Source organism: Mus pahari, chromosome X (assembly GCF_900095145.1).
Source record: "Mus pahari chromosome X, PAHARI_EIJ_v1.1, whole genome shotgun sequence".
Classification (NCBI taxonomy): Eukaryota; Metazoa; Chordata; class Mammalia; order Rodentia; family Muridae; genus Mus; species Mus pahari.
In genome coordinates this window covers 5,237,132-5,249,992 of record NC_034613.1, presented here as the reverse complement: position 1 = coordinate 5,249,992, position 12,861 = coordinate 5,237,132, and the positions used below count along the sequence as shown (strand labels likewise).

Sequence of the window (12,861 nt, the reverse complement as noted above, 5' to 3'; positions counted from 1 at the left end):
TGATACTTGGTGGAGATGTGTAGCAGTCGCATGTCTGTGGGAATCGTGCAATTCTTTTCACCAAAAAGAAAGAAAAAACTATCGTTTAAAGGGATAGAGTATGTATTTAATTTGCTAGTGAATTATGATAGATGTTGTATAGGAATTTCCTTAAGATATTTTACTTTTAATTAAAAGATGAATAAAGCCAAATTGTTTTGCAATTGTTAAGAAAAAAATTGGTTTATGCTGATAAAAATGGATGAAGTTATCTAAATGATCCATTGAGTGCCCATTTTAATTACATAGATGGAAGGATTACAAGAGGACAGTATTTTATGTCTACCCGCTGCTTACTGTGAGGTCAGTTCTTCAAATTTTTATTACTAGAATCTTCCATAAACCTTTTGAGTTAAATTTCATTTCCAAATATACAAAGGGAAGTTTGTGGGCCATGGTCGTCTTTGTTCATTGTACATTTTGTTTCTTTTCTGTTGTGTTTTCCTTTTGTTTTTCTTTGCGCTGTGGCTTTGTTTTACTTTATTTATAACCTTCAAAAGAGAATGTCTGTCTCTATGCAATCGTGTATGTATGGCTATACATACACATTGCGTCTATATCTCTATATACACGACTTTATGGATAAAGAATGTGTGACTACTCACATATAGACACTCTTAAATTTTATCTGTTAAACTTTAAAATATCTGAGTCGTATCTCATAAATTGTGGTTGGCTTTGGGCAAGCTTTTCTTTGAAAACACTTTCCTTTATAGTATAAGGCACATGAAATAGCCTTTATGGTAAGACGTTGTGTTTTTTTTTTTTTCCATCTCCGTTTTCTTTCTAGCGTGCAATGATGCGCTTCTCAGAGTTGGAGATGAAAGAGAGAGAAGGTAGCCACCCAGCAACCAAAGACTCCGAGGTGTGCAAATTCAGCCCAGCAGACTGGGAAAGGTTGAAAGGAAATCAGGAAAAGAAGCCAAAGTCAGTCACCCTGGAAGAGACCATTGCCGACCAGAATGACAGTGAGCGATGTAAGTAACCTGAGCAGCTGGGCTGTAGCATCACATTGGTGAGAGAGCAGCAGTGCTACCCTGCTTCCAAGGCCTGAGATGATGAGAGGAAGAGGGATTTGTGGATAATGGCCCAAGGTCCAGTTGGGGACTGCTCTGAGAAAGAGGCTGCTTTGTGGCCTTTACCGCAGTGATGGCTGCTTGCGGCAGCCAGGAGTCTGGCCTCTATGGGATTCTTTTCTAGGACTTGGTCTTCGATTGCAAAGAAACACCAGGCTCAAAGTGAATGGCAGCCCAATACAATGTAGCAGAAGGAAGGATCCCTTCTTTTTTCTTTTTGAAGCAGCTACAATGATACTCTCTAGCATTGCACCTCTCCCACATGGCAGTCTACGCTGGAATGGGAAAAGTACTCAGCTTTTTTCTATCTAGGTTTTGTTGAGGTAGGATAAAGGTTGGTCCAAGCACCAGAAAGATGGCAACAGGTATTAGCTGAGTTTGTTGTCATTGGAAGTTATCAGTAGAACCCAAGAGTGGGGTATGGGATCTGCCTACCAGACCGATGGTAGTTTATGGTCTGGAGTTAATGTGGGCGAAGGTAAGCGCCTTTCTGGGGATCTTTCAGTCTAAACGATGCCTCTGTTGGGCTGGGCTTTGGAGAGTTTTAAGGGTGTTTGTTTGCTGCAACACTTCTTGAAGGTCTTTAGTTTCCTCAAATGTCCATGCCTAAGATTTGAGGCCTGCTCTGGCCTTCAGAAACCTTGTTAGGGAAGGCGAATTAGGATGTCAGGGGAAACATGGAGGAGAGCTGTTGCAGAAGCCTCCTAGACAAGCCAGTCAGTGGCGTTGGGTGCTTGAGAGCCCTCTGTTGTTGCCCTTGAAGGTGTCACACACCTGGCAGTTCTTGGTGCGCGTCTTTACTTCACTACCTCCAGTTCATCTTTAAGGTCCAGAAAACGCTATGGCTGGTGTGAACCCAAGAAGGGTTGCTGTGAGTTAGTCCTAAATAAAAAGGTAGTTTTTATGGCAAGCAAGTGACGCCCTTGCCCAAGGGACTCTTGAACGGCCTCTGTCAAAAGATGTGTTCATGGCTGCTCTTGGGTGAAGTGGCAAAGGTGCTCCGAGTGGGCACAAAGCAGTGGACTCGCCAGTGCTTTGTGAGGCGCTTGGTGAGGAAGGCGCCCCTAAGGAGCTGCGAAGTAGGCAAGGTGTTTCCAGAATGGAGGAGCTAGCTCCAGTGGGAGTCCCCTTTGTTCTGAGTTAACACTAAGAGATGCTGTAAGAAGTTGAGAGATTGGATGGCTTCCAGCCTCTGGCCTTTTTTTTTTTTTTTTTTTTTTTTAAAGTTTTCAAGTAATGGAGCCAGGCCCCAAGTGGCCACTGCCCTCAGATAAGAATCTGTGAGGCCTCCCACCTACCTGCCTCGGAGGTCCACCTCCTCCCCACTTAATTTTGTTTTTGGAGTGGCTTGAGGGGCCCCTCCAAGGCTCAGACAATGAGCTATTTGGGGGGGGGGTACCAGAACAGGGCTCCCGCCACTTGTAAGAGCCAAAAATTGCCATCAAATGCTTTGTAGGTTAGGTGCAAAAGGCTGGTTTTTCAAGAAGGAAAAATGTTCCTATCCCCATACTTGCCTACCTTTAGGACTTATAGATGTGACAGGAGGGGGACTGGGGGGGGCGGATCATGGCTACATCTAAGCTTAGGAGAACTAGGGTAGGGATTTGGAGTAGAGGGGACAGGATTCTAAACTCTACCTATTCCTTTTTGGTTTTGTTGTTTGTTTTGGTGGGAATAGAGTAATACAAATCTTACCAGGTAGCCCAGGCTGGCCTTAGTTCTCTTCCCTCACCCTTTTGGATGCTGGGGTTATAGGCATGTATTGACAGCCTCTGTTCCCTTCCCCTTCTGAGGGAGCCCCTCTGCTCTGAGATGGTGGGTGCATCTTGTTGGGAGGGGGCATGGTCAGGATCTTCATTTGCCCTCTTTGGTATGGTGGCTGAGTTACATGATGGTCGAAATTGATCGAATGAGTTAAGTGTTTCCCTTCACATCTGACGATTCATGGGAAGGAATCCTCCATGACATTTTAGAGATGGGGAAGGGCAAGGAAGCATTAACTTGGTCTTTGCTGAACATGAGCTGCTTTGCCAGTCTCTTGGGTGGGGTCGACCTGGAACCTGCTAAAGGAGAGTCTGAGCAGGGACTAGAGGAGGCTAGAGTCAAGGGGTTTTGTGGGAACTTCTCATCTGGGGAATTTCTTCCCCCAGGACAGCACCAGCATGCTTTATGAACTAGAGAGATGCCTTGGCATTGATCACCTACTCTGCTCAGTTGTGGGTGACAGAGCTAGCTACCTGCAGAGGGGAATGACATCTAGGATGACCCTCAGAAGTCTTGTTTAGGGCTCACTGGGCATGGCTGCCACAGTGATGAAGTTGCTTTGTTGCCATGGTGATTTGTAAATGTTGCCATGGCGATGCTTCTACAAGGTATAGTATGGCAGCACAGTCATAATAAATTATGGGATATATGTGCTGTAAGTCATGACCATGCTATAGGGAGCGGGTATCAAATAGCCACACCCGCATCCGCCTACATGGCGTGACCTAGAGGCCAACAGAAAGAGTAGTGGTAGGTAGTAAAGCCTGGTGGTTAGGGCCTCTGTTGCTTGTTCTCTTTTGGCCCATCTTTTTTGCTCTAAGGGTAATCTTGTTGGTAGTGGTTGGACTGGCCCCATTTGTAGAGGTCCAAGTGAAAGTATTTGGGAATGATGCAGAGCATCCTATAGCTAATGGCAGTAGAGGTATGTTTGCTTCAAGATTGTTATTAGCTCCTGGAAAATCACCCTGGAAAATCACCCTAGTGCAGACCTTTGGGGGCATCACTGAAGGGAATGAGAATTGTTGCCCTAAGAGGCTTGGAGGAAGGATGCACAGAGGTTTCTAGGGATTTGAAGAAGGGAGGAGAAGCTGGCTATGCTGATGGTGTGTGGACTAGTGTGAATCTCTTAGTGAGACTGCTTGATGGTAATTGGGATGTAGAGAGAACAGTAGGCCCTTCTCTGGAGTTTCCTCAGGATGAGGCGGAGAGGGACTTGCCACACAGCAATTCACAGCCTCCAAGGGTCAGGAATACAGTGGCCAGATGGATGAAGAATGATGACGAGTTGAAGGAGCCAGTCTCCCTGTCAAGGAGGCATGGATGGTAATGGAGTGGTGGGCGCACCCCCTGTGTGCAGGTTTGCTCAGATGGGAAAATCCCAGAGAAGGATGAGATAGCCAAGAATAAAGATAGTAAAGAAAGGAGGCAGGCCCCTCTCAGCTGATGCCAGCCCATGCAATAGTCTTCCCAGTGGTTTTGCCAGGGCACTTTGGGCAAAAGGTCAACTGATTGCGATAAGCTTCATTTCACTGTTGTGAGTTGACAGTGAGGCTAAAAGCATTTTGCTCCCCAGGAAAGATAGCTTAGACAGTGATGCAGGTGCCTACTCGAAACCCAGAGTTCAACTGTTAAGACTAGGAAGTGAATATAAAATACTCAGGGCAGAGAGAGTCTTAGCGATTGATTGGCAAGGGGGATGTGATGATGGAACGGGATAAGACAGGGCATTGAAATCTGGGAAAGGCCCCACACTAAAGATGTTGCTGTCTGATAGTGATTGATTCCATCCATAGGCAGCTATGACATCACCCAGACATCACCTTCCTTTCACATCACCTACAAAAGGGAGAGGCGAACGAGGTACACGTTAAAATTCTGGGGTAAATTTGAGCTGGTATAAGGATCCTGCATAAATAATTTCTCTGGCCCTTCCCTTTTCCCTGAGCAGCTAGGGTTGAGGAAGGAAGAGGAGAGGCAGCTGGTCATCATGTTCCCACTTTATAGCTCAGCGTGGCCAAGTTGTAAAGTGGTGTACTATTAGTGACAGAGCAGTTAAGAGGGTCACAGAGTGACTAGCACAAATGAGACCCCTGCCACACTGAGTACAGTGGTCTTTGGCAGTCTGCATGCCTTCACTGGTTGCCATCAAGCCTTAGGGCTGGACATTGACATTGCCGAAGACCGGCTTTGACCATGTCCTTGAGTTATAAGTACTCAGAGAACTGCAGTGACATGGCATACAAGGGATCCAGCCACTGGCTGTTCTGTCTCTACCACCATGAGGACATGTAGTCATTCCTTAGCTCAGATTGGATCCAGTACAACGTTCCCTAAGGTGCTGCTCACTCGCACCTGACAGCCACTCAATGCTGGATTGCCCTTGAGAAAAGTCGATGATGCATGAGCAGAGCTGGTCGGAAGTAGGGGTGGAATTTCAAATGTATTGCGCTCATTCTATGAGGTGAATGTTTATTTCACCGGCAAAATGACTCCTGCAGTGCCACCAAAATGCCAGACCCACACCCCCAGGAACCTGTGGGGCCATGTTAGTGATCCATGGCAAGCACTGAGCCTTATGGTGGTTGTTACATAGTGGGTTTTGTTATTGTTGTTGTTGTGTGTGAACACGTGTGTCACAATACGTATTTGGAGGCTAGACGACAATTCTTCCACCATGTAGGTCCCCAGGAGTGGAACCCACTTCCCCAGGCTTACTTTTACCCACTGAGGCAGCTTACTGGTTCCTGTAGTGCTTACACTTTGTTGGATATTGGGAAATCTGCCATCCCAGAGCAAGTCGTGGGCTAGTTCCTGGTTACAACAATTCGGAAGTGGTGTAGGGCTATGGTGGTTCAGGGAAAGGGTAGGCACCGTAGGTGTCTACTGGCCCTCTTGTCCCTTGGTCTACCACAGAGAACTGAAGGAGCCCTGGGGAGCTGGAGCCAACACTTAATGTTTGCCAGGGCACTACAAAAGACTGTTAAGGGGGTGAGGTCTTGTCTATAGATGTTTGCATGAGAGAAAGAGCACAGATTAGGTGATCTGAGTCCCCGTGGGAATCCCCGATTTTGGACATTAAATGGGAGAAGCAGCCCAATTCAGTGATAGGACTTTCTGTTGGCAGCCATCAGATTGAGCCCTTTGAAGTTGTAGCAGCATCCTTGCCTTTGGTTCTGCTTGGTCCTCTTCTCCCAGCAGCCCTGGCTCTGCAGGGTTCTTTGCTCCCTCTTGCCCATCCAGGTCCTGGGCTTTTTTTTCAACACTCTCCCATCCGCATCCCTCAGTTTTCATCATCTTTTGTCTGTTCAAGTAAACATAGATGTTGTCCCTTGGGTAAATGACATTTTGGGGCTATTTCGTCTTTTACTACAATCCCCTGTGTCTCCAAATCATGACCTAAGAGATGCTTCCCGAAGGTTTTTTTTTTTTTTTTTTTTNTTTTTTTTTTTTTTTTTTTTTTTTTTTAGTTTAACCAGACTCGGTTGAGACTTGGTTGGGGTACCTCAGCCCTTTCTGGGTTCCCCTAGCTCCCAACTACGAAAAGGTTAGGAAGACAAAGTACCTTAGCTTGCTGACTCATTTTGGCATGCCCTTTCTCTGGAAAGTTCTGATTATCCTGCTTCCATGTTCCTAATGGGCGAGGATCTGTCTCCCAAGACCTGTGAGGTGTTCATCACCATGGCCTTGGCTGAGACTGTCCTGCCTTCTCCCCATAGCCTGCCTCCATGTAGGGAACTAGATCTTGATTTCTGAATTTCTGTCTGTCCTCACAGGTGAGTACACCTCTGGAAACAAACATGATCTCTTTGAAGCCCCAGAGGACCAAGATCTTCCTGTGGAAAAGTATTTCTTGGAGAGGCCGCCTGTGAGTGAGCCACCCACTGACCAGGGGGTGGTGGACACGCCACACAGCCCCACCCTCCGGCTAGATAGGAAACGCAAACTGTCAGGTGACAGCACCCACACTGAGACCGCTGTGGAAGAGCTAGCTGAGGACCCTCTGAAAGCCAAGCGGAGACGGATCTCCAAAGGTGAGTATGGCCCGCTCCCGCTGCCTGCTTGGGAGGCCTTTGCATGCAGCCGCAGAGGGCGCACTTGAGTGTGCTTGTGTGGGGTCACAGTGGGGTTATTGCAGCACCTCTCCCTCTCCCTCCATAGACAGCTTGCCACTCCCACAACGCCTCCTGAAGCCCTGGGGAGGCGGCACCCACCTCCCCTCCCTCCAAACCCAGAGGCAGCCAAAGAAAAAGAAAGTGACCTGCCAAGCAGAGACAGTGGCCACACCCTTCCCCTCCCCCACCCCATTGGTGCTATGTAAGACAGTTTTTTTTTTCCTCCCCATGGGGCTTTTTGATTAATTTGTAGTTATTTCTCCATTAGATGACTGGCCTGAGAGGGAAATGACAAACAGTTCCTCTAACCACTTAGAAGACCCACATTGTAATGAGCTGACCAACCTGAAGGTGTGCATTGAATTAACAGGGCTCCATCCTAAAAAGCAACGCCACTTGCTGCACCTTAGAGAACGGTGGGAGCAGCAGGTGTCGGCAGCTGAGAGCAAACCTGGCCGGCAAAGCAGGAAGGAAGTGGCCCAGGCTGTTCAGCCTGAGGTCACCTCCCAGGGGACTAACATCACTGAAGAGAAGCCTGGCAGGAAAAAGGCAGAGGCCAAAGGCAACAGAGGCTGGTCTGAAGAGTCGCTCAAATCCTGTGACAATGAGCAAGGTATGCAGAGACCGGTCGCCTCTTGGCTACTCAACTGTGCTTCTAGAGGCTAGGTCATGCATTCCGTGGGAACACGGGGACTTGGGCCATCCAAGGTTGTGGCTTTTGGGTGATGTCCTTGAACACCCCCATTGCCTGTCTTCTTTCCACTTCCCTCCTGATTTCCCAGTATATGGCTGGGCAGGAAGGGAAGGCTGGGTGGCCCCACAACCTTGCGAATAATCCTTCCAGGCTCAGGCTGCCTCAGTCATCGGGATTTGTGAGCACCTGAGCCCAGTGGGTGGGGGAGAGCAGGAAGAACCAGTTTTGGTCTTCTTGTCCTGGCCCTTTGAAGAAACTTACCACTTGGCATTTTGAGGGTTAACCTATTTGCCATTTGAATGTGGGATAATTAAAATATTAATGCTTTGAAAACATAATTGGTATATCTTTAAAAACTGAAGCCGCTCCAGTGATCAGTGCTAACAATGGGCTTTTCTTTCTGCATCGGCTACAACTGTGTAACGCCTGCTTCTTCTCCCCCTCCCCCGCCCGGCACCGCCCCCTCCGTATTTAGGCTTGCCTGTGCTCTCCGGCTCTCCGCCCATGAAGAGCCTTTCATCCACCAATGCAAGTGGCAAAAAGCAGACTCAGCCAAGCTGCACGCCAGCCTCAAGGCTGCCTGCCAAGCAGCAGAAAATTAAAGAAAGCCAGAAGACAGATGTGCTGTGCACAGAGGAGGACGAGGGTTGCCAGGCTGCCTCCCCGCTGCAAAAATACACAGACAACATCGAGAAGCCATCCGGGAAGAGACTGTGCAAAACCAAGCACTTGATACCTCAGGAGTCCAGGAGAAGCTTGCAGATCACAGGAGACTACTATGTGGAGAACACTGACACTAAGGTACCTACCTTCTGCCCTGCTCCCCCCCTTGTGCCTGCTTCTCATGGAGGAAGCTCCCATCTTCCTGGACTACACTCCCTTTACACCTCTCCTGTCTTAGAGGGTCATATGCACTGGGTGGCCATGAAGTTTTAAAGTAGTAAGAGTGAAACCCCACCCCATCCCTCCTTTGATAGACCCCCCTTCCTAAAAAAAAAAAAAAAAAGAAAAGAAAGAAAGGTGTCTTTCTCTGTGGGTTTATCACTCTGGAAGAGGAAAGGGAGAAGCAGCAATGGGGGTGTTAAAGGGTCACAGTCTTACCTGTGCATACTGCTTACTTTTGTGACAGATGACTGTGCGGAGATTCAGAAAACGACCTGAGCCCAGTTCGGACTACGATTTGTCACCACCAGCCAAGCAGGAGCCAAAGCCCTTTGACCGGCTGCAACAATTGCTACCGGCCACCCAGGCCACCCAGCTGCCATGCTCAAATTCTCCTCAAGAGACCACCCAGTCTCGCCCCATGCCACCAGAAGCTCGGAGACTTATTGTCAATAAGAATGCTGGCGAGACCCTCCTGCAGCGGGCTGCCCGGCTAGGCTATGAGGTGAGTGTGTACTTGTGGGTACTCAGGATCTGAAGCATCCAGTTGCTGCTGCTGCTGCTGCTGCTGCTGCTGGCTGGGTGCAGGAGCTTCAGGGAAGGGCTTGGAGCCCAGCCCCTCTACATCAGGAGGTGTTCCAAGGGCAAGCAGGATGTTTGTATCAGAACCACTCTGGCTGTTGGCTCTTTGGTTTTGTCTTTTGTTTTTTGTTTTGAATCAGGGTTTCTCTGTATAGCTCTGGCTGTCCTGGAACTCACTCTGTAGACCAGGCTGGCCTCAAACTCAGAAATCCGCCTGCCTCTGCCTCCCGAGTGCTGGGATTAAAGGCGTGCACCACCATGCCCGGCTGTTGGCTCTTTGGTAACTAGGTCTGTCCGGGTAGAAGAAGAAAAGCCTCGGATGTTCAGTTCTTGTTCAGGCAGGTAGACCAGCTATGCCACACTTGCTCCCTTAGCTCTGATAGAAAGTCTGACATAATCCAGGACTTGGCGACTGAGGTAAATTGTAATGATTTCTTTTGGTTTGTGATTAACAGAGGTGTAGAGAAGCGATTAGCTCTATTTAAGGTGGCTTATGCTATTGCTGGTAGAAAGGTGGTCTTGAGGGGTCGGAAGTGACTGTGGGGACGATTTGCGTGGACCCACTGTGGTGGGGAAAGCAGCCCTGACTGGAATGATATCTGAGAGAGGGAGGCAGCCTGAGGGGCTCTGCCCCAAACTCACTGCTGCCAACTGGACCTGTGCCCTCAGTGTTGGCCCGCCTGAGTGTGTTCCCAAGCCTGCATGATCCATAGTAACTCATTTTCCCTCTCATCTTCTTTGGGCTGGCAACTGCTGTTATCTGCACTTTCGGCTGAGGAAAGTTGCAGGGGGACTACAGAACTTGGAAAGATACTGACCCTGAACAGTGACAGTAAATCCTAGCCCTGTCCCATCACCACCTCCCCGGCTGGACTCTTCTCTCCAAAGGCTCCAGGAGGACCCTTTCTGCAGTTCAGAACCTCCTGGAGCTAACCGCCTATTTCTGCCCCTGTATGCCCGCCACACCCACTTGCCAATTGAAATTGTGGTTCAATAGCCCACGGGGCAAAGGCCTTTTTTTTTTTCTAATGCTGACATCAGCCCCTGGGAGTTGGATGGTCAAAATGAAATGCAGTTCAGCAAGCTGCGTGTGGAGGTGTGAAGGAAAAGGGTGACTACCCTGGCCCACAGTAGGCTAGGGCCAGCAGGATTTAGCCAGCACCCTGGCTTCCTTACTTTCATTCTGATAACCACTGTCCTTCGAGGTGGGACCACCTAGCCCTACAATAACCAGTGGAGGAGATTCCAGCCTGCAAATTGTAGCTTTGTGGGTGGGAACTTGCGGGAAGGATGATCCTTGGGTGCATTTGTGTTTCTGGTTGTGTGTGCTGTTGTTTGCATGAACACATCTCTGTTTTATGTCTCAGGACTATCTTAGAGATAGCTAGAAGGAAAGATTGGTTATCAGCTCAGTTACTGTGGTTTCAGTGCAAGTGGCCGTTGGTTGTTCAACCGCAAGCAGAGAGCATGGCCACCTTGGACACGGGTGAGGCTGCATGCTCTGCATCGATTTCCTTTCAAGGGGCTTCACCAGTGCTACACTTGGGCTTCTGGCAAGCTCACCAAAGGAGCCGGTGAGGGAACGAGGGTTCCCTCAAGGGCAGCAGGCTTCTTTGCTCATAGAGAAACAAGGCTGCTTTCTTAGCTCTTTGATCTCCGCATCATTTCCAAAGGTCTTACTCCTTTGCAAAGAGAAATGGTGAGGCTCAAGAGACCCTTGTGGCTTCTCTAAGGAATAGTTGTTATGCAGCCCGTAGGTCTGAGGCTCCACGAAGGAGCACTTTCTTAGGCTCTGTTCCTTTGATGGCCCGGGGAATATTTACTGAACTTCTCCATGCTGGCACGTGGAACTTTCAATATGTAAATTTCAGTCCCCTGTGTTTTAACTGTTAATGTTAACCATTTCACTCACCCAGAGTCTGCCTTTCCTGGGTTTCTTTTGGCAGAATTTAAGGTGTTGGATGATATGCCATTCAGATGCGGCAATTTCAAACTTTCTAAATGAAGGACAATTTCCTGGTCTTGTAGGGAACTGTTGGAAACCTGCAGCTATGGAGTTTTTCCAGCAGTGAACTTTACCACTGTTGTTTCCTAAAAGTACAGTAAAAAGGAAATTCCTCTCACCCGACCCTCATTCTCTTTCAGCTAATGTGGGTCTAGGGGTTTACAGCACCCCATCTCTTCAGGGGTGTTTTAACCACTGATCAGGCAGGCAGGCCAGGCACACTGAATGTTGCTTGTCTCCTACTAAGAAGGCTTCTATTTCTCTAGCTAAAATGCCAGCATGCAACCACATGCTTGTGCATTTAGTGGTGATGGTTAAAATTTTCTATGAATTAAATAAATCATGTTTTTAAAAAAGTTAATGAGGCATTTAATTAATTAACAATGTCGAGTTTATGGCCTTTATGGTTACATTTTGCGGTTAATGGCATTCGGCTTATGGCCTCTTAACAGAATTGTCCAACAAAAACTGTTTGATTTTTGTTTAGGAATGGGTGGGTTGTCCTTCAAACACCCATTTCTGATGCAGAAAATAACAGAGAAATGTATCAGGCAGGCACACATCTTCCCCATTCTCTGTTGGGAACAGCAGTTGGCATCTGTAAAGAGGCCACCCTCCCATCTAGGAGAGTGGTATTAGCTTGCATGACCCCAGCAATGGGGTCAGAGGGACACTGCTGATAACAGCTGGATTGAAGTCCTCTAGCCTGAGCTTTTCATTGGGCTTTTCGAGGCTTCCCAGCAGACCTGGGAATTGGTGTGAGTGATGAGTCGAATATTTTCCCTTGGTTGGGAATCTTAACCCCTCTGGACCACAGTCTCCCAGAGTGTTGGATGAGAACACTCCCACTTTTCTTCCTAGGCTGTGGAGAATGGTGTGGGGCAAGATCTCAGGCCAAGTGACATCAGTGCAGCTAAGTGAGGATAGGCCATGGCAAATGCCTCTCACCTAGTGTGTGGCCACTGCTACCTTTCCAGCCTTCCTCCGGGAAAAGAGTGAATTGACTTGGCCTTCTGCTCTGGCTTCTTTCATTTCTAGGTTCCCTCAGATCAGCCCTGTAGCAAGGTAGGCTTCCAGGTGAGGGCCATAATTGTCAGAACAAATAAAGCCTGGGTTGAGAGAGGACACCGGGCAGACCGCCGGGATCCACAGAAATTGATCTTTGCACAGCAGTCAGTGGTGCTGGCTGATCCCAGAGTCACGTGACGAGGTCTCTTCCTGGCCGGGGCACACAGCTCATTAGATTGCAGCCGTCCACTCGAGTCTGGCTAGTGAGGGCCTGCTAAAAGAGCAGCAGCTTCATGCTGTATCCTAGATACCGGTGCTCAGGGCAGGTGGCCTGGGAGCTCGGAGCATTGTGGGCTTTCTGGCAGGTTAGAACCTGAAGGAAGAAACACCATGCCAGGCATGTCTTTTCTCTTCCTCCCCTGTTTTAGAAAGGAGCCGCCGTGGCGACCTGAAGCAGCAGGGCACAGATGGTCAGATTTCCCAGCATGCAGCTTTAGGCTCACAGGGAGGCATCTGGAACATTCTAGTTAGGACCAAAGTGACCCTTACCTTTGACTGAGCTGTCCTAGAAAGGGCATAAGAGATTTTTTTCACAACCCACCTCGTGTCTGTGAGTGGCCAGCAGGAGCCCTGTTTTATGTCTAACAGATAAGTTTCCCCAGTGTTACCTGTGAGGTTTCCCTTTCCCTGATAGGCCAT

General features: G+C 48.5%; 1 protein-coding gene across 8 annotated transcripts in view; it reads left to right on the top strand.

Moving 5' to 3' along the window:
* Bcor (BCL6 corepressor) overlaps nt 1–12,861 on the top strand; it is a 122,935-nt gene that overhangs the window by 103,956 nt on the left and 6,118 nt on the right. For 3 of the 8 annotated variants that reach the window (XM_021188243.2, XM_029534018.1, XM_029534017.1), the window contains exons 5-10: nt 289–342; nt 830–1,016; nt 6,653–6,910; nt 7,260–7,604; nt 8,161–8,486; nt 8,815–9,072. In XM_021188243.2, the coding sequence (XP_021043902.1) occupies nt 289–342; nt 830–1,016; nt 6,653–6,910; nt 7,260–7,604; nt 8,161–8,486; nt 8,815–9,072 (1,428 nt within the window). The remainder of the gene's footprint in view (nt 1–288; nt 343–829; nt 1,017–6,652; nt 6,911–7,259; nt 7,605–8,160; nt 8,487–8,814; nt 9,073–12,861) is intronic. The other 5 variants (XM_021188247.1, XM_021188246.2, XM_021188249.1 and 2 more) reach the window with 3 other exon arrangements.